General features: G+C 28.9%; 3 protein-coding genes across 3 annotated transcripts; all 3 read left to right on the forward strand.

Annotated features, from left to right (window-relative positions):
- The first annotated feature begins 2,852 nt into the window (after nucleotides 1–2,852).
- Nucleotides 2,853–9,371, forward strand: LOC126555050 (uncharacterized). The gene is made up of 4 exons (XM_050210015.1): nucleotides 2,853–3,415; nucleotides 3,702–4,197; nucleotides 4,300–7,582; nucleotides 9,363–9,371. Exons 3-4 carry the CDS (start codon nucleotides 4,550–4,552, stop codon nucleotides 9,369–9,371), a joined length of 3,042 nt encoding a protein of 1,013 aa, XP_050065972.1. The 5' UTR covers nucleotides 2,853–3,415; nucleotides 3,702–4,197; nucleotides 4,300–4,549.
- Nucleotides 9,372–14,425: 5,054 nt separating this feature from the next.
- LOC114119339 (V-type proton ATPase subunit H) lies at nucleotides 14,426–18,723 on the forward strand. Its single transcript, XM_050210017.1, has 10 exons — nucleotides 14,426–14,627; nucleotides 14,724–14,805; nucleotides 14,889–15,072; nucleotides 15,190–15,408; nucleotides 15,783–15,988; nucleotides 16,065–16,149; nucleotides 16,358–16,536; nucleotides 16,613–16,840; nucleotides 16,924–17,037; nucleotides 18,308–18,723. The coding sequence occupies exons 1-10, from the start codon at nucleotides 14,570–14,572 to the stop codon at nucleotides 18,384–18,386; spliced, it is 1,434 nt and encodes a 477-aa protein (XP_050065974.1). The 5' UTR covers nucleotides 14,426–14,569; the 3' UTR covers nucleotides 18,387–18,723.
- A 1,498-nt stretch (nucleotides 18,724–20,221) lies between these two features.
- On the forward strand, nucleotides 20,222–27,757 carry LOC114119347 (putative cystathionine gamma-lyase 2). Its single transcript, XM_050210018.1, has 5 exons — nucleotides 20,222–20,587; nucleotides 23,250–23,537; nucleotides 25,203–25,337; nucleotides 25,961–26,096; nucleotides 27,182–27,757. The coding sequence occupies exons 1-5, from the start codon at nucleotides 20,423–20,425 to the stop codon at nucleotides 27,511–27,513; spliced, it is 1,056 nt and encodes a 351-aa protein (XP_050065975.1). The 5' UTR covers nucleotides 20,222–20,422; the 3' UTR covers nucleotides 27,514–27,757.
- The last annotated feature ends 56 nt before the right edge of the window (nucleotides 27,758–27,813 follow it).

Consider the following 27,813-nt stretch of genomic DNA (forward strand, 5'->3'; position numbering starts at 1 on the left):
ATTTGTCTCTGTCTTAGTGTCTTACAAACGGATAACATAGCAAATTGTACGTTCTGAATGATCCGTTTAACTCTTTTTATTTTAAATTGGAGTGAATTAACTTATTATCAAATTTATTGTTTAGGTATTAATTATTCCAGACTTCCTAAGTCTTCATTATTATAGTAATCTAGTCTATGCTTTATGCATATTGCATAATATCATTTTGAACAATAGAAATATTTTTTGTGAAAGTAATTTTGCTCTAAATGTACAAAGATAGTGTATTAAACACTAGGTAGTATGTACTATAGAAATATATTTCTTCGATAATTGCCAATTGGATATATAGTAATAAGCTGATAAGTATAGAAATTGAACAACGGCAATACATTCTTACAGTCAAATAAGTACCAAATGTATGAATCTAATACCTAGCGGCTAGCAATATAATATAATATTAGATACCTAATCGGGTTGTCATAAACACACAATTTAACGTTAGCAATAGATTTTTGGTAATCGGTTAGGCAATAAACACACAATTGAACGTTAGCAATGGATTTTTGGTAATCGGTTAGGCAATAAACACACAATTGAACGTTAGCAATAGATTTTCAGGATTAAGATAGGCAACAAATTGACTATTAGCAATAGATTTTGGGAACCCTTGAATTTTCTTATCAAATATTGCTAGCGGACCGTACATGTTTCATCTATACAGTTGTTGAAGTCTGTGATAAGAAACAACGTACTGAACGAATATAAGTTGACACCCAAGCACATTATCATCTTTTTAGAACTAGATTTGACAGTAGCGGCTTGTGCGATTAAATTATAGAATGTAAATTTGTACCAGTAGGTACCCAATTTAGATTACTATTAAACTTAATACCATAATATAGAACTATAGAAGGATAAAATTATAAACATTAACACGTACAAGTTTTATCACCAAAAATTAACATAGGAAAGTCATTAGTCATAAAATGTACTTATTGTTATAACGTATTGCTTTTTGCAGTCCGAATAGTCCGATAGTCTGCATCCGCATGATGCCGGGTGATTATTGTTTACTATGTTTACATGATTATTCGTATCGCTTCGGCGGCCATGTTATTACCGAATCCCTTTTCTTTTAATTTTGTACTTTTTTAATATAATGCATTTATGACTGATCGATGGGAAATTGTCAGCGTCGACGTGGCGCCTGACGTGCCAATGGAATGGCAAATTGGCAAATGCCAATTGCCGAAGCCCAAAATCGTAATAACAATTAATACTTAATAATATTGAACTCGAGGCACTGAGATAGATAAGATATACTGGAGCGCACACTCGGCCGTAAAAACGAGCCGTCGTGTTTGACGTTACCCCCACCACCGAAGGGCAAAACATTTCATTTTTACATAGGAAAATACGATGAATTTGTAAATAACAATTTATTTTCGTTCTTAATAGCTGAGATATTTACTCAAATGCCTATATAATCTCAAGCCTTTTCGTTAGTTTGTAATTTGTTACAATTTTGTATACCTAGTACCTATATTCAATATGGTTGTCTCGTGTTCAGCTTTTAGATGTACTAATAGGCACATTAAAGGTGGAAGTATTTAGTTCCACAAGTACCTAAATATTAACATTTTATACAGTTTTATTTGTGGCCAGGGGCCCGGAGGTTTCTTGAAGCCCCGATGGTTTTATCTTATATATAAAAATGAATCGCAAAATTTGGTAAGCGCATAACTCAACAACGCCTGGACCGATTTCGCTCATTCTTTTTTTGTTTGGGTCGTAATTGTCAGGAGAAGGTTCTTACGGACGAAAAATTTGAGAAAGTTATCGGATTAGAGAAATATGACGAGGTGGTGATGAAATTACAGAGGCGCTATCTATCCAGCAAATAGTCAACTAAATTATTTTTGGTAGTCAATGGCAACCATTTAAATAAAATAAATCATTTATTTAAAATGTTTTTAAAAATGCATGCAAATAGACATACAAACAACGCAAATGTTCGCAAATGTTCGTTGAAGTCCAAGGATGGTTTTTACGGCTAGAAAAATTAGAATTATTGCTGGAAAAACCCTAAAAATAGCCCTTTTCTTTTTAAAATAGCCCTTCCTATAATATTTATAATATAATACTGATCGTATCCATGGCAACCAACAATCGTGTTTTGTGCAGAGTGTTTAGTTAGTTAGTGTTTGTTTAGTTCGTGATTAGTGAAAAAATAATTTATATTTGATATGCCTCCTATAAGACGAAGCAATTTAGGTAGAAGAACCAGAAATGCTACAAACCAAGCTAATTACCGATCTAATTCACAAACGCGTGAAGCGCGAGCAAGTTTGAATCGAGCTGCTTTTAGTTACGATGTGTCAATTGACTACAGTAACTACCAATGTGTTGTTATTGGTTCTATGAACTCGGTTTGCTCACACTGTAAGGCATTAAATCTTCTTATATATAAAAATGAATCGCAAAATTTGGTAAGCGCATAACTCAACAACGCCTGGACCGATTTCGCTCATTCTTTTTTTGTTTGGGTCGTAATTGTCAGGAGAAGGTTCTTACGGACGAAAAATTTGAGAAAGTTATCGGATTAGAGAAATATGACGAGGTGGTGATGAAATTACAGAGGCGCTATCTATCCAGCAAATAGTCAACTAAATTATTTTTGGTAGTCAATGGCAACCATTTAAATAAAATAAATCATTTATTTAAAATGTTTTTAAAAATGCATGCAAATAGACATACAAACAACGCAAATGTTCGCAAATGTTCGTTGAAGTCCAAGGATGGTTTTTACGGCTAGAAAAATTAGAATTATTGCTGGAAAAACCCTAAAAATAGCCCTTTTCTTTTTTTTAAAATAGCCCTTCCTATAATATTTATAATATAATACTGATCGTATCCATGGCAACCAACAATCGTGTTTTGTGCAGAGTGTTTAGTTAGTTAGTGTTTGTTTAGTTCGTGATTAGTGAAAAAATAATTTATATTTGATATGCCTCCTATAAGACGAAGCAATTTAGGTAGAAGAACCAGAAATGCTACAAACCAAGCTAATTACCGATCTAATTCACAAACGCGTGAAGCGCGAGCAAGTTTGAATCGAGCTGCTTTTAGTTACGATGTGTCAATTGACTACAGTAACTACCAATGTGTTGTTATTGGTTCTATGAACTCGGTTTGCTCACACTGTAAGGCATTAAAATACAAAAACGAAGCCAATGGATTGTGTTGCGCAAATGGTAAAGTGAAATTGATACCATTGGATCCACCACCAGAACCATTGTACTCATTGGTTTCAGGAATAGGAACAGATTCTATACACTTTTTGACAAATATCCAACAATATAACAATTGCTTTCAAATGACTTCATTTGGGGCAACAAATGTAGTTCGGGAAAATTTTATGCCAACTTTCAAGGTATGTATTATAGCAGTTACTCATAATTATTTTAGCGAACAAAATTTTCTGTCACCAAAGTTAAGATGTGTCACTAATCTTCAATTTCTTAATCATTACGAAATATATCACTTAGTCATCATATTATATGGTGTTTCAGTTTCAGTGACACTTTTATTATATTTTATATTTGATAGATATTAGTTAAAACTAAATATATACTTTTTAAGATCAAATATTATTTAAGTTTGATCACCGACAATCCATTAATTTATACCACACCATAATATATTTTTTTTATTTACAGATACAAGGGCAAATATATCACAGAGCAGGTTCACTGTTACCAGTGTCAGATAGCGACAACAAATTCCTGCAAATTTATTTTATGGGCAATTCACCACAAGAAATTGATCTGCGTTGTGCACATAACAATTTAGTAAAGAGGTCTATTGTAGAACAATTACAAACTTTATTTCATCAGCACAATCAATTGATTATATTGTTTAAAACTGCCCTGGATCTGATGCCATCCGATAATCACAAAATTGTAATCAGAGCTGATAAAACACCTGCAGGTCAACATACAAGACGTTTTAATGCACCAACTATTGATGAAGTTGCTATCGTTGTAGTTGGAGAAAACTTGGAATCCCGTGATATTGTTTTACGTCGTCGGAATGATCAATTACAACGTATAAAGGAAACACACCGCTCATATGATGCACTGCAATATCCCATTATATTTTGGCAAGGTGAAGATGGCTACGATTTCTCAATAAAAATGATAAATCCCATTGCAGGTAACTAAAATATTAGTTTAGCTATGGCGATAATATCTCAGTCATTATATTATGTATTTTAATTTTATATTTGAATGTTATTAAAACAAAATCTATTTACAGGTTCTGAAACCAACAAAAAAGTCAGTTCAATGAACTATTATTCATACCGCCTAATGATTCGGGAAAATGAAGATAATCACATATTGAAATGTCGGCGATTATATCACAAATATGTTGTTGACATGTATGTTAAAATTGAAACGGAAAGATTAACATTCATCAGGTTGAATCAAACAAACTCCGATCTGAAGAGTATATTCACCTTCGAGATGCGATTAATACTGATGGAAATGCACAGAATGTCGGTCGGATGACTATTCTTCCAGCAACATACATCGGAAGCCCTCGGCATATGCACGAATATGCTCAAGATGCCATGTCGTATGTTCGTCATTATGGTACAGCAGATTTGTTCATCACATTTACATGCAATCCGCAATGGATAGAAATCAATCAGGAGTTATTCTCTGGGCAATCACCCATTGATCGTCATGATATTACAGCCAGAGTCTTTAGACAAAAGTTGAAATCTTTAATGGATTTCATCGTAAAACATAATGTGTTTGGTGAGACACGCTGCTGGATGTATTCTGTGGAGTGGCAGAAACGAGGATTGCCACATGCACACATTTTGATTTGGTTGGTTGAAAATATAAGGCCAAATGAAGTTGATGCAGTGATATCAGCTGAAATCCCTAATGTACAAGTAGATCCTGGATTGCATGAGGTAGTTATCAAAAACATGATACATGGTCCCTGTGGAACTCTTAATCAAAATTCACCGTGTATGATGGATGGTAAATGTTCAAAACGATATCCACGGACATTAATATCGGAAACAATTACTGGTAATGACGGTTATCCATTGTATCGTCGCAGATCGACAGCAGACAATGGAAAATCAACAATTGTCAAATTAAATCAACAAGATATTGAAATAGATAATCGTTGGATTGTTCCATATTCACCCATTTTATCAAAGACATTCAAAGCACACATCAACGTTGAATCTTGCCATTCAGTGAAATCTATTAAATACATTTGCAAATATGTAGCCAAAGGGAGTGATATGGCTGTGATTGGAATTGGTGCAGAGAATTCCAATGATGAAGTTACCCAATACCAAATGGGCCGCTATGTCAGTAGTAATGAAGCAGTTTGGCGAATATTTTCTTTTCCTATTCATGAGAGACACCCTTCTGTTGTTCACTTAGCTGTGCATTTAGAAAATGGACAAAGAGTGTATTTTACACAGAACGCAGTACAAAAAGCTGCTCAGCCACCATCTACTACATTAACCAGTTTTTTTGAGACATGCCAAAACGATGATTTCGCACAAACATTGCTATATTCTGAAATGCCAAAATATTATACCTGGAATCAATCCTCAAGGAGATTTATACGACGGAAACAAGGAAAACCAGTTCCAGGATATACAGATGTATATTCCACCGATGCGATTGGCCGGATTTATTCAGTACATCCAAGCAATGATGAATGTTTTTACTTACGACTGCTATTAGTCAATGTACGTGGCCCAACATCATTCCAACAGTTACGAACTGTTGATGGTGAATTGTGTGTATCCTACAGAGAAGCCTGTCAACGTTTGCAATTGCTTGAAAATGACGCTCATTGGGATCAAACTCTCAATGATGCTGTAATATCATCACACGCTCATCAAATACGAACATTGTTTTCTATAATCATATCTACATGCTTCCCATCAAACCCAATTGATTTGTGGATCAAGTACAAAGATTATATGTGTGATGATATTTTGTATCAAATACAGAATAGAATGGGAAATCCAAATATACAAATCAGTGAAGAAATTTACAATGAAGCATTGATTTCAATTGAGGACATGTGCTTGATAATGTCAAACAAACTATTAATTCAATTAGGCCTGACCGCGCCCAATCGTCCAATGCATGACGCTTTTAACCAAGAGTTGCATCGAGAAAGACTGTATGATCTCAACGATTTGAAAGAATTAATTCAAACAAATCTTCCACTGTTAAATGAACAACAGAAGTATGTATTTGAAACTCTTATGAAAGTAACAAATGATGAAACTGGAGGGATTTACTTCTTAGATGCACCTGGTGGTACAGGAAAAACTTTTTTGATTTCATTAATATTAGCAACAATTCGCTCACAAAATAAAATTGCACTTGCACTCGCTTCGTCGGGAATCGCAGCAACTTTGCTTGAAGGTGGTCGAACAGCCCATTCAGCACTAAAATTGCCATTAAATATGCATAGCAATGAAACTCCAACCTGCAACGTTTCGAAGAACTCTGCAATGGCAAAGGTTTTGCAGCAATGTAAATTGATTGTTTGGGATGAATGCACGATGGCACATAAAAAATCTTTGGAGGCTTTGGACAGAACCTTAAAAGATCTACGGAGCAATAATAACCGATTTGGTGGTGCAATGATTTTATTAGCAGGAGATTTTCGTCAAACATTGCCGGTGATTCCACGATCAACGCCAGCTGATGAACTCAATGCATGTCTAAAGTCCTCCAGTTTGTGGAAACATGTCAAAGTACTTCATTTAAGCAAGAATATGCGTGTCGAGTTGCAAAATGACCAATCTGGAAACATATTCTCTAAACAACTCATTGACATTGGTAATGGCAAATTTCCTATAGACATGTTGACTGGCTGCATTAACTTTCCTCTAAGTTTTTGTCAGTTAACTCGATCAAAAGATGAACTTATTCAGAAGGTGTTTCCAGATGTTTCTCAAAATTACAGAAACCATGATTGGTTGAGCGAACGAGCTATACTGGCTGCAAAAAACATAGATGTAAATGAATTAAATTTCAAAATTCAAGAACAAATTACAGGCGAATTGATGATATATAAATCAGTTGATTCGGCTACTAATCAAGATGATGTAGTCAACTATCCACCGGAATTTTTAAACTCGCTGGATTTGCCAGGATTGCCACCTCACAATCTTCAATTAAAGGTTGGATCGGTGGTTATAATGTTGCGAAATATCAACCAACCGCGTCTTTGCAACGGTACACGGTTAGCGATAAAAAAATTACTAAACAATGTGATAGAAGCAACTATACTCAAAGGAAAGTATAAAGGAGAAGATGTTCTCATACCGCGCATCCCAATGATTCCGACTGATGTGCCATTTGAGTTTAAACGACTACAGTTTCCAGTGCGTCTTGCTTTTGCTATGACTATAAACAAGTCACAGGGGCAATCATTAAGTGTTTGTGGTATTAATCTAGAAAACCCATGTTCTCACATGGTCAATTGTATGTTGCCTGTTCCCGTGTTGGAAAACCATCAGATTTGTTTATCTATGCGCCAGGTAATCAAACAAGAAACATCGTATACCACAAAGTACTACAATGATAATAATAATAATTATGATTCACATGATTAACAATAAAGCGATTACTTACTTTTAAATCATGACAGAACCGTCACCCTGGTGATAGGGCGTTGTGAATAAAAAATAATTAAATAAAACTATAACAGTTAAAACTATAACTACTTACTTTTGTATTATATATGTTTTATTTAATTATTTTTTATTCACAACGCCCTATCACCAGGGTGACGGTTCTGTTCAGGAGAATTTTTTAAAATACGTAGGCACAAAAACTGCCACATTACAAATCTTTCGTCGTGAATTCGACGTAATATTAGCACTATCAATAAGATTAAATTAAAAATTAACACACGGCATACGAAAATGCAAAAAAAGAAAGTAACACACGGGCAACGCCGTGTCGGGTCAGCTATAATTTTATATAATTAAATATTTAATCAATGAGAAGCGGAAAAAATACCCACGAAAAAAACCCAAACTACAATCACACACCTGAAAAAAAGCCCAAGAAAATAAAAGTGCTATCAATGTAATCTATATTTTGAAATATTTTATAAACTGTGGTTGATTGTGATTATACAATGGATTTCAATCATATAATACATTTTTAATAATAAATAATAATATTTTTTAAATAATTTTATCATATAATTATTTAATAGAACATAGGAAAAAAATATTAAAAATACAAAATATTCTCGTTTGTGGTAACATAATAATAACTAATAATTATAATACGAGAGATCATAGTCATAATAATTAAATAATATAATAATAGTAAATTGTTAATTTAAAAAATAATTTTCGATAAGTAGTCTATACAATCATGATAAAATTCAACAATAACCTCTAGGCTATATCTATACATAAAAAAATTAAAAATTAACTTAACTGTATAATAATGATAATTAACTATAAAAGCTAAGTTAAAACAATACAACATTTAACTGAATAAGTTATATTATATTAATAAGTTTGATTGAACAAAAATAACTAACAAATTAAGTTATTATACCTACCTAAATATTAATATTTTATAATATATAGATTTCCACTTAATAATCCTGAATTACTTAAAAAATGGTTGATTGAAGTTAAAAGGAAGAATTTTATACCTACAATGTATAGCAATATATGTAGTGAACAACTATTTATAAACAAAAATGTCCATTGTAAATCTCAAAATCCCTGCTTGATCACTTTCCATATCGTTATATCTTATATTATAATCATGGTAATACAATAAGGTAATGAATAATTACTACTACATTTAATTTGTTAAAGAAATAAGAAAATAAATTAAGAATTATGAACGAAAATAATCATAACTACACGTATATCGTATGTAAAAATGAAATGTTTTGCCCTTCGATGGTGGGGGAAGCGGGATTCGAGACGGCTCGTTTTTTGTATCATTGCGGGAATGGCGAGTGCGCGCTCCAGTATAATATCTTATCTATCTCAGTGACTCGAGGCCACGATTTAAGATATACAGGTTGCACAACGACCTATGTTTAATAGCGTCCCGCAGTGACTTTAAAAATGACACTGTAAAACAGCTGTCAAGAATAGAGCATTAGCGCTCCCGGTGTTGAAATAAGCAAAACGACCACGATTAAAGATCATATATTATTAATTCTTATCTATTACGAAATTTAAAATTTTGCCTCGCTTTTTTTGTCTTTGATTCAGCTTCTGATTTAATATTTTCTGCTTTATTCATAATATGTCATTCTTTTGTACTTAATTTTTAAAGGTACAATAAAATGTCTTGTTGTGTTCCATATTGTACAAATAAAGGGGAAAGTACTTTTGGTGTACCCAAAGATGTAGACCAGTTAAATTTATGGAAAGTAAGTTTAGGTACAGATTTAAAACCATCCTCAAGAGTTTGCTCAAATCATTTTAATCATACAGATGTTATAAAAACTTGGGAATCAGGACAAGGTACCAACAAGTATACAGTAAGTAAATGTATTTGTTACAAATAGTAATTAGGTTTTATAATTAGATATTGTGTATATATACAATATACATAATATATTATGTATTCATTATTTAATAGTTTAATATTATAATATAGTTAACTATGAATTATAAAATGTATAATAACATTTTCAGATATGTTTAAAAAGAGCAAGACTCCGTGAAGGAGCAATTCCTGTGAATAATTCATTTGTATATGTAGCAACACAGGAATGGGATAACACTCCTTTGACCAAAAAGAGAAAGGTATAATATTTTTAAATATTAAAAAAATATATATATAAAGTAAAAACATACTTAAGTGTAAAATTAAATATATTTAGGTACAAGACAATTTAAAATTGAGCAGTATACAGCAAGACCATTGTTATAGTGTACATCAAGGTACAATTAATACATCCAATATGTCAACTGTTTTGTATACAAGTGATACTCCAAATGAAAATTCGACAATATCTCCAACTTCTGAGTATAGTATAATACAATCCAAGGTAAAATTTATGATCTATATAAATTTGTTAGCTTCTATTTTGACTCAAATTGTTAAATAATATTATCATAAATATTGATACAGCCAGTTACTACTACATTATTTAAATCTGTTCTGGAAAAACTAAGTTTACTTACTGTTCCACCAAAATGGTTCACAGATGTAAGTTATCATCCTAAGTATGAAAAAGTAGTTGCATTCCAAAAATTAGGTTTATTTAAGGATGATTTTTCAAGATTTATTGAAAAGCAAGTAGTTTTAACAAAAGGTCAGTTTAACAAAAAAAAATAGTAACAATTTCAAATTGATTTATTACTAATAATTCAATAGATTTCAATGTCTTTATACATGTGAATGGAAAAGAAATGTCCACTAAAGATATTGATTTACCGCCTAATCATAAGCCAGAGAGCATTGAAGATCTTGAAAACATTATTAAACTACTTGAATCTACTAAAGTATGTATAGGATCAGTGTCTTCAGATAAATTTGTAAATATAAAATCGACATTTGGTTCACAATTTGTGGAATCATTTGGTCAGTGGAGACATTCAAAATGTTCCATGATACTCAGTCCAAATAGTAAAAGGTAATTAGTCTAATAAGTATGTATATTTTAGTATCGAACCAATATTGGTATTATTTAATTTTAGTGACACATGTTTGTGGTGTAAACGCCTTTGGTATTGTGTTAAAAATAAAATCTATCGATCAACAACAAAAATATGTTTTTCGCCCAATAAAAAGAAAATTTTAGAAAAACTTAAAACTAGAAATGCTGTAATAAGAAAAAAAAATTCAAGATTTGTTAAAAAGAATGTTCAATTACTTAACAAATTAAATGAACTTCAAACTAAAATGAAAGAAATTTCACATTCCAATCTCCAAAACATAATAGAGAATTCCAATATTCCAAAATCACAAACAGATTTAATTTATGAAATATTAAACGCTTCAAAAATGAAAAATCCAAAAAATAGAAGATACAGTGAGAATTGGATGATATTATGTTTATTGTTTCAAATCAGGTTTTACATTTTTATTATTTAAATATTATTGGTATTAATAAATAATAATTTTTATTTCTTTCATATTATGTTATAGATCTCCTAGCGGTTATAAATTTTTAAGAAATCAAAAAATCTTACCTTTACCCTGCGCTAACACAATTCGAAGACATTTATTAGCTGTCAAAATTGATTGTGGTTTTGATCCTAATTTATTTAAATTAATCAAAAAGAAATTTTCCGGAAAAAAAGATCAACAAAAAAAAGGAATTATTCTGATTGATGAAATGTTTTTAAGGGAGAGCTTGAGCGTTAATAGTCGTACACTCTCATATATTGGGTTGGAAAATTTTGGCAATGAAGTAGAAAACAAAATAAGCAGTAATAAAAAAGCCAACCATGGTCTAGTATTCATGTGGCAAAGTTTGGCAGATAAGTTTGTACAACCAATTGCGGTTTTTGCGTCAAATGGTCCAGTCAAAGGTAAAATGATTATAAATAATAAGCATAGTTTTCAATATAACTAAATGCATATTAATTATTAACTGTAGGTGTTGATCTTGCTAAATTGATAATTAAAGCAATTTTGTTAATGGAGGATGCTGGTGGACATGTAGTGGGTATAACTAGTGATGGAGCATCGACTAACCGAACAATGTGGAGTACATTAGGGGTAAACATATATATTTTTTTTATTTTATAAAAACTGACAATTGTAATCATATTAAAAATATAGGTATCAGCAAAAATGGACAGTTTCAAAAACTTTTTTAACAATCCTTTTAATTCTTCCCGGAAGGTTTATGTCTTTTCAGATGCGCCTCACTTATTAAAAACTATTAGAAATCGGTTATTCCAAAATAAAGAATTAATGGTACATAATATGAATTTAATAATCAAACAGTAACTAGATGAGAATTCAATAATAAAATGTTATTTTATATTATGCATTTAAAAACTTTAGATAAGTCCATCACAACCTCTTATAAAATGGGAATATTATTCAAATGTATTTAACATTGAAAGCAATAGTTTAATTAAAGTTTGCCCTAAGTTAACTAAACAACATTTTGAGTTGAATAATCTTTCGAAAATGAAAGTAAAATATGCAGCTCAGGTTAGTACTTATTATAATTTATATTGTTTAATAGTACCTATGCATTAAATTTGCATTTATTATTCTAATAAAAATATATTTAGATCTTTAGTAAGTCAATGGCTATAGGTATTGAATTCTACAAGAAAAAAGGTTTTGAAGGCTTTAATGGTTGTGAAGAAACAGTAAAATTCACTAATTTTATTAATAATATGTTTGATGCCTTAAATAGAAAGTATCCCAAAGAAGGCATAAAAAAAAATAGCACTGATTTACAGGTTTTATATGTGTTTGTGGTACATGTTTGTGGTATATGTTTGTGGTACATGTTTGTGGTATATGTTTGTGGTACATGTTTGTGGTATATGTTTGTGGTGCATGTTTATGTTATAGGTTTTTATTACACGCACAATTGCCCCCTACCCCCCTGGATATGCCATTGTGTTTTTATGTAATAAATATTTAATTAGTTTCTATGATATAAATGTTTGTATTCTATTAAATTAAATTTAGTTTTATCTATATAACATTTTTGTGATACATATTTGGTTTTAGATTTTAATACAGGCAGTTGAATGGTTAGATACTTGGGAAACTAATTTAAAATTAGGATTGATTAAAGAAAATCATTTTTTAACTCAGGCAACATGTGATGGATTAAGAATGACATTAAATTCAACGATAGATTTAGTCAACTATCTTTTGAATGACTGTGGCTTTTCATATGTCTTAACAGCTAAATTATGTCAAGACAGTTTAGAAGTATATTTAATTTTCTATTAATTATTAATTGACATTATTTTTTTATTTCAAACATAACATATTTTTTTTTTTTAGAAATTTTTTGGTATCCTGAGGCAAGTATCTGGTCCTAATGACCATCCTACTGTACCTACTTTTTTACAGTTATATCGAATGTTATCAGTTTATTCAATTGTCAAACCTCCAAAAACTGGCAACTGTACTGTACTACAAGGTGTTTATACTACAAGTTTTTAAATATTCTAATATTAATAATATTTTTTTGTTTTTAATTTTACTGTCATTTTTCAGATACTATTCCAGTTATTTCTTTAACAGATTTGAAAGATATCATAATGGATCCAGAAAATACCCCAGAAAGAAAGTTAAAAATTAGAAATTTAAAAAATAAAATCGATAAAATAGTTGAAGAAGATTGCTGGGATTTGGATGATATATTTTTGGAACATGATTATGCAGACTCCACTGTATTTGACTGTGTAGTTTATTTTTTAGCTGGGTATTTATGTATTTGTATTATTATTGATATTAATGTGATATTATAAAAAATCTTCATCAATGAAATAGGTACATAGCAAAGCGATTAGTATCAAGAACAAAATGTCAAACGTGTATTGAAGGTATAAAAAATATGAATTCTGCAGTAGGTCCTGAAGCTGATTTGGTTCAAATGAAAAGTCGAGGATTTCTTACACATCCAGACCGAAATTTTATAAAATTTTAAAAAAATTAGAAATATGTTTTTCAAAACATGTAAATTCTAATGATGTTTTTGAAGATACATACAATGACTTTTTTTTAAATAATTCAGGTATCCATTTTCCATGTAAGACACAAGACTGACATACTCACCAACATATTTTCATACTATATAATAATGAGAATGAGACAATATACATTCATCTCAAACCAAAAAAACAAAAAAATTAATAAAACAAAAAAAAAACTATCAAAATTAGTTAGTACATAAATTTGTCTTGTATTATAAACTTAACAATTATCATAAATATTAGTGTATTGTATTTAATGCAAATAAATAATTATACATGGATTATAATTATACTTATTATACTATTTTTTCTATATTTCTATTATACTTGAATACTTGATTTTATGTAAAATTGTAAAAGAATAAGAAAAAGACGTAATTTAAAATAAAACTAATTTCCTTAAATAATAATAACAATTTTCCCTACATGTGGCGACACTGAAATTCAATTTCCTCCACATGGAGCGTTGAGAGTTAATTTTTTTGAAGTATCAGTTCTTGAGTCACAATATTCGTCTTCGTTGTGCAACCTGTATATCTTAAATCGTGCTCGAGGCTTTTATATTATTCTGATTATAGATAGTAATATGATAGTATCTTTGGCCACTCCAATAACAGCTGTTGCACGGTATTACTTCGCATTGTATTGGTTACACTGTTTTCCATTAACAGTGAATAATAATAATATGGGTCTTTAGTCTTTACTCTTTACTCTTCATAGATAAACAACGATCATCACAGTATCGTAGTTATTTTTCAAGTCCATTCCGTTTTATAAAGGTAATTTTTTCTCAATTCCTTTCTTCAAACTTACCGAATCTAGATTCTCATTCGGGTCATCAGAAACTGTGGAATGACGAAAACAACAAATATGAAGGATATTCTGCCAGCGTTTCCGGAAGAAAATATCGGTGAGTGAATGTCCCGAATAAAAGGGCGTGTACCACCGAATAAATCACCACTAAGATCCGTTTAAACAATTTATTGGGACTTGTGTATTTTCACAGATATGTTTGCTGCTACTAGCGTTTTGCAGCAACAAGCGGCCGAAATAAGAAACCTGAACCCCAATTGGTCTTCTTATTTGCAGTAAAGTTATTTTACTTGAGAACACTAATCATAATATCAATTTGAGTGCATATCTAATAGTATAAAAACAAACTCTGTTATAGGTCCCAAATGATATCGCAAGAAGTGTTCGATTTTATTAGTGCCTATGACGTGACTGATGCTAAAGGTCAATTTTTAATTAACCACCGTCCACAGTCTGCAAAAGCCTTCTTCAGTCTTTTGGAACATATATCCAAGGAATCGACAATTCAATATGTACTTGTACTTATCGATGATCTGTTGACCGTGAGTTGTTTCTTTCCTCTTAGTTATTCTGACTGTAGTCACCGTAGTGATCAAAGGAAATTAATCCTGTTCAATATTATAATTAAATTAAATTGTTTTTCAAAAATCTTCCCACAGGAAGATCGTTCACGTGTGGAAATATTTCATGAATATGCTCTCAAGAAAAACGAACCAGTGTGTGGCAATTTTTTGAACTTGTTGAATGCTGCAGATGGGTTTATCAATAACATGTCTGCTCGGATTATAGCAAAATTTGCCTGTTACTCAACTGATCTTATCAATCAAACTGATCTTCAGTTCTACTTGAATTGGATTAAAGAACAACTGCTATCTGCTGTAAGGCAATATTTTAAAACCAATATGAAACAATAATTTAATAATTATAATCTAGTTTATGTTTGTGTCCTATTAATTAGATTAGGATGTTGTTTGAGATATTTGTGAATTAATTTGTATTTCTTCAGTCATGATACTGAAAAAATGTAGTTCTAAAACAATTCATAGAAATTGAAAAATTGTAACATCAATTTAGCTTTTATGTATTTATGTTATAATACTTTAATAGACGTTAACAAAGTCGAATAGTTTCTTGTAACGTTGACCAAAATATAATGCATTTAATAATAATGTTTATGACATCGTTTGATGTCATCTTCAGTGAATGTGTTAATATAGTAAATTAATTCCTTAATATTGTTTAATGATTTTAGAACAATGAATACATGCAATCTGTTGCTCGCTGCTTGCAAATGTTGCTTCGTCGTGATGAATACAGAACTGCATTTATTTCAGTTGATGGTATATCTACTCTTTTGAGTATATTATCAGGGCGTGTTAACTTCCAAATTCAGTACCAACTGATATTCTGCGTGTGGGTTATAACATTTAATCCACGCTTTGCTGAACGAATGAACAAGTCAGATTCTAATAACAAAATAAATTACTATTACAAGTATTGACTAATCAATAATCTATGTTTATTGTTTGTACAGATTTAATGTTATCCCCATTTTGGCAGATATTCTAAGTGATTCTGTAAAAGAAAAGGTTACGCGAATTATTCTTGCTGTATTCAGGGTAAATTATAATTCATCAAATATTAGTCCAGTGAGAGGACATGCCATGACCCAACAAAATCGGTTTTTTTTTGTATAATCTCTTGTAAGACCCTACTATGGAGTTAATCTCGATGGCAGGGTGCTAATTAGAAATATGAAAAATTAGCATGTTTTTTTGTTAGACAGAGGTTAATCAAACCTTTTTTGAATGGTTTATCACATTTTAGAATTTAATCGAGAAACCAGAAGATAATACTACTTCCAAAGATCATTGTATTGCAATGGTCCAGAGTAAAGTTTTGAAACAACTAAGTATTTTTGAACAAAGAAAATTTGATGATGAAGATATTGTTGAAGATATACAGTTTCTAAATGAACGTCTACAAGCGTCTGTGCAAGATCTTAGGTATAGTCAGAAAAATCTTAATTTTATAAAATATAATGCAATTCGTCAATTTTATTTTATAATTATTATTTTACAGTTCCTTTGATGAGTATGCAACTGAAGTAAGATCTGGCCGATTGGAATGGAGCCCTGTGCATAGATCAGCACAATTCTGGCGAGAAAATGCATCCCGTTTAAATGAAAAAAATTATGAACTTTTGCGTATTTTAGTGCACTTGTTGGAAACAAGCAGAGACCCACTCTTTTTGAGCGTTGCTAGTTTTGATGTTGGTGAATATGTAAGACATTATCCACGGGGAAAACAGTGAGTATTACATATCATATATTTAACTTACATTATAAAAAATTGATATTTTTTGTTACCCTGTATTATTTTATATTTTATAGTATAATTGAACAGCTTGGTGGAAAACAACTTGTTATGCAATTGTTATCACATGAGGATGCAAATGTGCGTTATGAAGCACTTTTAGCTGTACAAAAACTCATGGTGCATAATTGGTAAGTTTTTAAATGATAAACTGTTAATTAATATATATATATTTTTTTAATAATTAATTAATTATTTTCTTTTAATTAATTACTTGATGACACCTTTTAAATACATCTAATTCTAAGTATCTATGATCATATTTAATAATCTATGTAAACTAAATACTTTGATTCTTGAAAAAAAATATTTATAATTTTGAAATTGATTATTATACCTGGGTTAATAATTTTCAACTACAGTTGTGGCCAAAAAAATATGTAATTGGTGATTCCGCCTACCACGAAACCATGATGCATATTTTTCAGTGTTAGATGTTACATTGAATATTCTTCATGTTGTATAAACTCATTTAATAATTACCTTGATATATATAATATTTTTTCAAATTATTCTGATTATTCAACCCGTTGTATTGTAGATGCCAAATAGTTTTATTATTTGTCTAACTTTTCTATGTCAGTAATAATAATAGAGTATTTTAATACCAGCTACAAACAATTTAAATTGGGATAAAAATATTGAAATAATAAAAAAGAATAGATCAATTATTCTAGATCTATTTATTATGTATTGTTATAAAATTAATTATATAATTATATTATATATTATATTATAATTATATAAATAAATACAATATCCAACTTTGAGTGTGTATGTTTTAAATGCAAGTTAGGTTAATTTATAAATTTTATAATATATTTATTAACTATTATTCTAGTACAGGGTTTTCTAACTGGTGTGCTGTGAGGCCTCTATAGGTGTGCCGCAAAATTTCATGATTGTTAATAAACATTTACGTAAAATTTTGGTAATTGCTTAAAATAAAATAATATTTTTTTTCTATCCTAAATAAATACACCATTTTAAATTGTTTGCTAGTAATATACTGATATACAACTACTTTGGTATTAATAATTAATATGATAAAAGCCTACTATAAAAAAAATATGTATTTATAATATACTAGTCAATGATAAGTGTGCCACGGTTATATATGGGTTGGGAATTTGGGTTTAGCGTGCCGTTAGGTTAAACCTAACCGCAAAGGAAAAAGGTTGGGAAACTCTGTTCTAGTATATAGTATTTCTTATGTACTGAATTATTATTAAAATTTATATTATTTGTTTTTTTTTTTTTTTTGACACAATTTTTACTCATATTTTCCGAAGTAAAAAGATTTATTTTTTATTGAATGTTAGTTGAAAAAATAAAATTTATTAAAATGTAGGTATGTGATTTATTATTGATTAATGATTAGTATTGTTTTATTTATTTTAGGGAGTATCTTGGCCGTCAGTTAGAGAAAGAACAGGGTACCAGTACAGATAGAACCACTGCTCTTACTGGAAAAGCTTAAAAGTAATTTATGCATAAAAAATAAACTAAAAAAAAAATTCAAATTTATAATGTACAGATGTTAAAGTTTTTATTTTGTAGATTCCTCATTAACACAACATTAGGTTGAAAAGATTAATATATAATAACTTCTTATTGAAGTTAATATACATTTCTTCTAATTTTATCATCTATGTATTATCATTGTTTCAATGCGGTATTTCGTGATTTATTGTTTTTTTTTTCATATTTTAATTATACCATTAAATTATTGTAGTTGTTAATCATAGATATATACCTAAGAAATGTTATGAATTTGATCATTCCAATATAATTCAAAAAGTGAATTTATCAAACAATATTTTTATTCATTCCCTTATAGTTTTTCATTTTGTCATCAATATACTGTATGTGTATTGTGTATGCAGTATCTTTTTATTTAATATAATTAATGTAAATTATAGATAAATATATAGATCATCAATATAATATAAATATTAACATTACAATAATTGTGATAATACTGATGTAAATGTATTTTGAAGTGTTATAGTACATAATAATAATAATTATATGTATAATCACCAGTTTAAACTATGATAGTTATTGGTTGTTAAGGTCATTCAAATTATTTTTAATAATTACTGCTAAACTATAATATTACAATATATTTGCAATGTTATAGTAATTAAAAATATCATAAATAGTTAATGGTTGTATAATAATTTTACAGTATGTAACTGGTATCATCTGTATATCATTATTAGTTATTGGACATTCTTTAGAGGAATCTGTGCTTTGAAATAAAATCCTCTATACCTATACTATTTTATTAATAAAATTACTTTTTTACTTTTTTTTTATGTTTTTTACATGCATTCATGAATAATTAAAAATTTAAAATACAGCCTTGCTCCATGGTTGATAAACCCATAAAAATGCAATAATAAATTTCTAAAACATAAGAATATATAATATTATGATTTTAAACTATTTTCATATGTTACATGTATGTGTATCTGTATGTATTATAGTGATATATTATTAATTACTCATTAACATTTTTTTTTAACACTGTTGGTGATTACACTTATCGGATATTATTTATATTATTTAATCCGAATAATAACAGTTGTGACACCTTGTTTTTTATATTGGAAGAACAAATAGGAAGATAACAATAATTATAAAATTGGGTGATCCGTTCAAAAATAATTTTTCATTGCATTAAAGCATTAAAAATAAAATAACAACAATATGGACTAATTAAGTTGACTTAATAAAAAAAATGTTAATGAAATTTCTCTTTGATATATTTATTTTATAAAAATAAAACCACGTATACAAAATTAAGTACAGTGTATCAAAAAATCACGATAATTCGTAGGTAATACCTACACTATAATAGTATTAGGGTGTACTATTGTTGGTACATAGTATTATTACATTTTTTTTTATAGCTTATGAAAAATGACCAAATTAATATTTTTAAGGTAGGGCAAGGTTTTTTCTGATTAGCGCCGCGCCGCTGCGGTTTTTGACTAATAATATAGGTAACAATAACAGTCTAGATAAATTTTTAATAGATATAATATGTGTAATATGACTAAGAAAATTTACAACAAATTATACTGTTTATTAAAATATATATTATATATATGCACGTATAGAATTGATTATAATTTTATGATTGTATATAGCTTTTAATGTAAATAGATTGCAAACACCATGGGATGGTTGGAAGAGTTTAAAATAATTACTTCGTTCGGTTAATTGTAACTAAATTGGTCGATATTATTATGATCGTTGTGTGTGTACGAGATAATCAAATTGTACTCGGATTTATGCTCTTGTAATTGTCGCTATCGATCAATGCTCTACGTGTCATCAGTCATTATAGGTCCGTCGGTGCAAACATAACAATCGTAGTTTGTATACTGTACGAATCAGTCGTGCTGTATTTACGACGATCTTCAATCAATAACAGGTAGGTGTGCGTGCGTATGATAGGTATTTAGTTTTCAAGATCGTTCTACACGTTAGTAAAAAAAAAAAAAAATGTGCAACGACGACTCCGCGACCAAAAATAACTGCAGAGATCCGAATTTCGGGACCAAACTTGTACACGCAGGACACAACCCCGCAGAGTGGACTTACAAAGATGTAGTGCCACCGATTGCGATGAGCACGATATTTAATTCGCCGTCGCCGGGAGTAATCGAAGTAAAATATTTTTATGTTATGTTACTTTAAAAGTCTAAATGATAATTAATTTAGGCGTCTATATAAAGTCTAATAATATATAAATCTAACAACATATAGTATACCTATAGAGGTACATTTTACTTATCGTGCATATATACTAAATAGGTATAACATATTAAAAAGGTATATTATGGCTTGTACTTGACGCATATGAATTTCGATGATTTTATAAAATTAAAATAATAACGAATTGGGTACGGTTTTATTGGTAACAATTCGTAAAATATATATTATCAAATAAAATTAAGATCAAGATGTTTTTAACTAAAAAAATAATTGCCTATTAATTTAAATGTTAAGTTTTATTTTTAAGATTTATCATCAGTACTGTGAGTATATTCGGGATTCTCAAATAAATTATGTTTATATATTTTATATACTATTAGATACCATAGTATAGTATATCTAGTTATAGTATATAATTTATATTATATATAACTATACATTATCAGTGATATACTTCACGATTTACACTAAAATTTTATGAAATTAAAGTATTATTTATCATAAATTAATTACAGACATGAATTAAGTATTTTTCCTTTAAATAAATAATATAATTATTTATAAATCGTTTTTAATTTGATAGTTAATTATTCTGAAAATTTTATTTACTAGTTTATTTGGTGTCTTATTGCAATTTAAACGATTTTTTACTTTTGGAAAAACGTAGGTGACAAATAAATAAAAAAGTCTAAAATATAAATTTATAAATGATAATGCGTTCTATTCTGAGAAAACTACAAAGCAAAATAGTTTTATGAAATATTTCAACGATGATAGTAATATGCATAATTTGTTGAGAGCTTGGGAATTATTCGAGTAGACTGTATACTAATCCCTTGTTAATCCACTATTCATGCCTACCAGCTTCATGTACATTGTCCATATTCGGATAATTTTAAATAAATAACTTAATTTATTTGTATTGGATTTAGATATGTATGATTTTTTGAAACACATTTTATAGTTTGATTTTATTCGGCATTTTACTATTTTAGTATAATATATTATATAACACTGTTAATTAATTTTATTATTAATGTATAATAATATAATGTATAGATAATTAAAAAATGACTATAATTCGTTTGTTATATTTTAATTTGAAGTTATTATAGTTCTTAATTATTATAAAAATTTATATTTTATCAAAATGATTTTAATTTTAATTTATTTCATACTTGATATCTAACTATAAAAAAAAATAAAAAAAATTATGATTTCCTATTTTGATATTATAGAGCAAAATGTTAAATAGACTAAAATAGTCAAGATTTGTTTTAGGAAAATAATCATTAGAAGTATACCTACGTTATCTTATTTTTGTACAAAAATAGCAATGAATTTACTTGTATCTAAATACACTAATTTTGTAATCGAGAACTACACTTTCACTACCCTCTTTACATTGCAGTTCAGCAAAGAATGTTGTAACAGTGGTTATGACAATAAAAATAAATGATCGCATATTTATTTACAAATTTGATAGGTAATAAATATGATTACCTAATACCTATACACTTTTTTTTAAACTCATAATAGTGTGCAGTCACAAAAATACAAAGTACGCTTATATTTTCAATATTATCCATTATTCATGTTTTTAAGCTATATGATTTTAAAGCATATGTTTCTTTTTTTTATATATATATGTGATAGAAATCTAATTTTTATACATAAATTCGTTTCACTTCATTCTGATTCCAAATAAATCGATTTATTTTTGCTTTTTTCGTCTTTTTTAATGCATAAATGGTATTTTTGATTTTTTCAGTTATTTCAGTTGTAGAATTTTTATATTAAGTTTATTATGCTACTATTTATAATAATAATAGGTAATAATAAAATTAATTAATAAGAAACGTAAAATCTTAGAATGCGGACTAAATGTTTATTATTGTTTTCGTTATCGGCATGTTTATTAAATATATTAAACAAATAGATTGTCGATCTGCATATAGCTTGCAGTACTTATACGGTCAGTATGCCTTTAACATTGATATCGACCACTTCGAAATTTAAGATTTAGTGTTTTAATTTAAAACCTTTTGTATGATGTATGAATAATCGATCATTCAGTGGATGTAGAGAGTTCGTTTTCTATGTTAATTGTTAAATATTCTGTCGGACAATTGAGTCGATTTCACTAGGTAGTAGGTACTGCAAATCAAACAAGGTAGTTAATTCTTTTTTTAATTTAAATTAATTTTTTAAAAATTTTAAATTAATTAATATAACTAGTTCGTGTTAATTTTTGGTCATGATTTTTTTTTTTTTTTTTTAAATAAATATACCTACTTCTTTTTTGCTTTTTTAAGACAATCGTGTTCTTTATTAGTTGCTTATTATACTTTAAATTTTGAGCCCTATTAATATGTAATAATATTTAAAACATAAAATACCGTGTTTTAACTGGGAACCTCGTAATTTGGTACGGAAAAGGGTCCGAATTCCAAATAGGTCTATCCGCCCCTGCGTATAGTGTATCCGGATGACATTGGCAGTTTTAAACCGAAATTTAATTTATGAATACGCAATATTCTTCCAAATCATTCATAATATTATACTTAATAATAAAATTATTGATAACAATATACCTAATATCGATTTCTTATAGGGCTACGAGTACACGAGATGTGGTAATCCCATACGTTCGGTCTTGGAAAAATGTCTGATAGCACTAGACCACGCCAAGTACGCGTTGGCCTACAGCTCCGGTATGGCTGCCATCTCGTCCATGGTGAATTTGTTAGCTCCCGGTGACCATCTATTGTGCAGCTCCAATGTGTACGGTGGCACGCATCGGCTGCTGAACAAAGTGGCCAAGCAGGCGGGTATCTTGTTTGACTTTGTCGACTTTTCCGACACGGCGAATATCATCTCAAATATAAAACCCAATACAAAGGTAAGAGCGCGTCATACTAGTGCTTATAATAGAATTAGAGCCGATAATTTAATGCATAAAAAAATCTTTTAAAATGCAATATAAATCCCCAAAAAATGCACTAAGAAACCTTATTAACAGGGCCCGATCAAGGAGTTGGTCGCCTGTAAGCTAGGGTTGATTTGGCGCACCTGCGTTCTACATTCGTAAAAAAAATTATTTTGTGGCACCCCCAATTTAACCATTGCTCGATTGGCGCCCTAAGCTGTAGCTTACTCAGCCTGTTGGTTAATCAGGCCTGCTTGTTAATGAATTAAAATTTCAATAATTTCAATACAAGATGCGCTGTAAGTCATATAAAAGTACCTTCTTACCTACGCAAGAGTTATAAATAAAAAAATCTAAACAATTCTCAAGTGTAAAATCTTTTAAATTTAATATATTATTTAAAATTAATTATGCCGTGCGTACAGATCGTACAAATGTAAAACATATAGGTAATGAGTAGATATTATTAAAAATAACAAGCAACATTTTGTTATACATATATAATACATATAATCATATATTCATATTTCTGGATTTATTAAATTTTTAAAATTTTAATGTTCCTTAATATTTTGTCGAATCTGTTTAACTTAGATATCGTTGTATTATTTAATTCTTGTTATTAAATTATTATTTATACTATTTATTTAATATTATAATATAATAAATTATATGCTCTTATTAATTACCATTTTATAGGTGTACTTGAGCCTTGTTTATCACAAAGAAAAAATAATACCTAATTTAAAACGTTAAAATTTAACGTCTAAAATAATAATATTATGTAAAGTAACGATATAATGATTTTATATTCAATCAGATTTGTATATATTAGGTACCTATTTTGAATTCAGAATAAAATTCCTCGCGAAGGATAAAATTATTCAATTCACTTATTCGTGGCCCTAATTATAATATGGTAATTTTAGTAATTAATATAACATATTATAAATTCCTCTATAGGGACACGTTCTATACAGCTAATAGATTTTTTTAATTATGGTCAGTTTCTTATCACTGGAGCTTTATCACAATAACTATGACAATGACGGATTGACGTGCTGAATACATTATAATATGCGTGTATGTAGTATATTTGGTGTTGGTAAATATATCTAAATCAATTATTTCAAAACAATTATTATTATTATTATTATACAACGTATCTGTATTATATTATATTTATCTGCTACAGCTACAGCTAACTCCTTACATTTCAGTATAATCCCATAAGCAAAAAAGAAATCATTTATATAAATTATATAATTATACATTAACTATTGTTCTAGACAATTATTACGTATATTTTAAGTATTATAGACTCATCGAATTATATATTTAAATTTTAAAGTATAATTTAAAATACCTTTGCGTTGTATAATTATTATAATCAAATCATTTTGAATGAAATTGTTTGTTTGGATCTATACATTTTCAACAAAAATGTTCATACAGTTTTTACTTCATACAATCATACTTCATATGCAATTTTATAAAACCATAAGTGTCAAAAACTCTGCAGTACCTAGGTACCTGCATTAAAGTTCACGCGACAATATGATGTACTGTCAAATTATGTATTCTTGCTTGTTTTAATTTTTTTCGTACACTTAGATATATTGTTATATTTTAATTTAGCTCGTTTGGTTCGAAAGTCTATCAAATCCTTTAATGAGCGTACTGGACGTACAAAAAGTGTCTGAAGTCGTTCACAAGATTCGAGCAGATATTATAGTGGCTGTTGACAATTCATTTGTGACCCCCTATTTTCAGGTATTTATATTTTATATTGGATTTTAACTTATAATATAACTAATATGAGTACTTGTAATTAGTTTTGTGTACCGCTTAAATAATCTACTTTAGATCGTTTACATAACGAAACCATTTAGTTAAGTTAAAAGATCTTTGACAGCTGATTAATCGATAAGATTAGCCAAAAAATAAAAGCGTACCTTTAGTGACATTGGGATGGCAAAGCTTATACCTAACGTAGTAACGTGTATATATATATAATCTATATTTATTTCTTGTACTATCGTATAATATTTGTACGATATTTATCGTCATCATCTCAAGAACATAGATATTTTAGGGGAAATTTTAGGGAAAAGAGTACCTAAAAACATAATGTAATCGATTTAAAATATGATCTTCTGACGAATTCGCAGTCTAACGATTATATTTTGAGAAAATCTCTAATTAAACCCATTAATTTTAATTCACGGAAAGGATAATGTTCTACAATTTTAAACAATCGATGAATATTATTGAATATATTTTTATCACTTATATATTATAGTAGATACTTTTTATTTTATTTATTTCGTTGAATTTTTATATTTTAAAATAAAATAAAAATTGTTTTTTGTTCTGTTTTAATATACCATATACAGAGACCATTGGATCTAGGCGTTGATGTAATAATGTATTCGTTGAGTAAATATATGAACGGACATTCAGACGTAATAATGGGAGCACTGGTTACTAACAACAAGAACTTGTATGATAAATTATACGTTTTTCAATACAGTAAGTGATGTTATATAAATGTTGTTTATGTTTTATGTATCTAACATAATATAATAATATAATATTGTATATATTTGTGTAAGAAAAACATTTTCAAATTTAAATTGTAAAACATTATAAAATTTAAAAAAAAAGAGTGGTCAAGTGGGTAACACTTTGCTGTATAGTATAGTCAGTATAGGTATCAAATGTACATCGAGTAGGTTACTATAATGAGTGTGTTAAATTTGAATGTAATGATATGTGTTATTGTATACGAAAAACGATTCTGAACGGAGATGTGTCAGCCTAATATATTTTTTTCGTTGCTGGGTGGTGAAAAAGGTAGTGTATGTTTTAATGATCTAAATACCCCAAAATTAAATCATATTGTACAAAAAATGCCAATTTAAACAACTAGTGTATATTTCAAGTTTCTACGATTAGTAATTTTTAACTATAACAAATTATATAAAATTATTTGATAGTAAATCGTTATTTTACATATGAATTTTTTTTAATTAGCCAACGTTCAACTCCTTTTATTATTTTCTCTAAAGCTATTTGAATGAAAAATAATAGAAGACTTTGTATTGAATTTTTTAACCTCAGATATAATTACTAAAACTTTTATGAATCTTCAACTATAAAATTATTTTCAAATTTTCGAGATTATAATTTTTTAGATTTTCTTTCCACGTTCCTACACGTAGTGTTCGAATTAAAAAACATTTTATATCAACGTAGAAATAACCAACTATGCAAGCAAATATTGATATTTTCATCTCACCAAACTTTCACTCATTTAAAACTTACTATAATTCTATAATTAATAACAATAATTCATTAATTCATTATTATATAATAATACCTATTATACTTTTATATTTTATCTAATAATTGTAACATTAGTTTTAAGAAACGATTGTCTATATATATATTAATTATGTATTTGGGTCTGGCCCATTTAAAAATTTAAATAAATAAATAAATGTATAAGATACATTTAATTTTGAGTTTTTAGGGCATTGTACTCTTAGTCTTGATTAATGATCATAACTATATATATTCACAAAAAAAAAATCGATTTGTTTTTCGCCGTATAGCGTGTGGAAACGTACCGTCGTCGTTTGACTGTTACATGGTCAATCGCGGGCTGAAAACGTTGCACGTGCGCATGGAGCAGCACATGAAGAACGCTACGGCGGTGGCGGAGTACTTGGAATCGCATCCGAAAGTGCTCAGAGTTAACTACATGGGCTTACCCAATCATCCGCAACACGAAATTATCAAAAAACAGTTTACCGGACACAACGGCATAGTGTCGTTCTACATCAACGGAGGAATCAAAGTTAGCACAAAGCTGTTGGAATCACTGAAGTTGTTCTCCATCACATGCAGCTTGGGCTGTTACGAAAGTTTAGCTGCTCTACCGTGAGTACCCTAACCTATGCCACGGATAGTTTACTGTGTTTACCTACACATTACGGGTATGGTCGAATTGCACTTGAGTTTAAAAAAGATAATGGTCAAACTGCACTCGGGTAAAAATCAGGTAGTGGTCGAACTGCACTTGGGCTCAAAAAAAGGATTTCAACAAAATGATCATAAAATTTGAAAGGGTTAAAGATTTAGTAAACACTTATTTTCCTTTCCACTTACAGGCTTAGGACTAACAATAATTTTAATCAATAGCGTGGTTAAAAACTGGGTTTTTACTATACGCGTTTGACTCGTG

The sequence above is a fragment of the Aphis gossypii genome, unplaced genomic scaffold (genome assembly GCF_020184175.1).
Source record: "Aphis gossypii isolate Hap1 unplaced genomic scaffold, ASM2018417v2 Contig00690, whole genome shotgun sequence".
NCBI classification, from domain to species: Eukaryota; Metazoa; Arthropoda; class Insecta; order Hemiptera; family Aphididae; genus Aphis; species Aphis gossypii.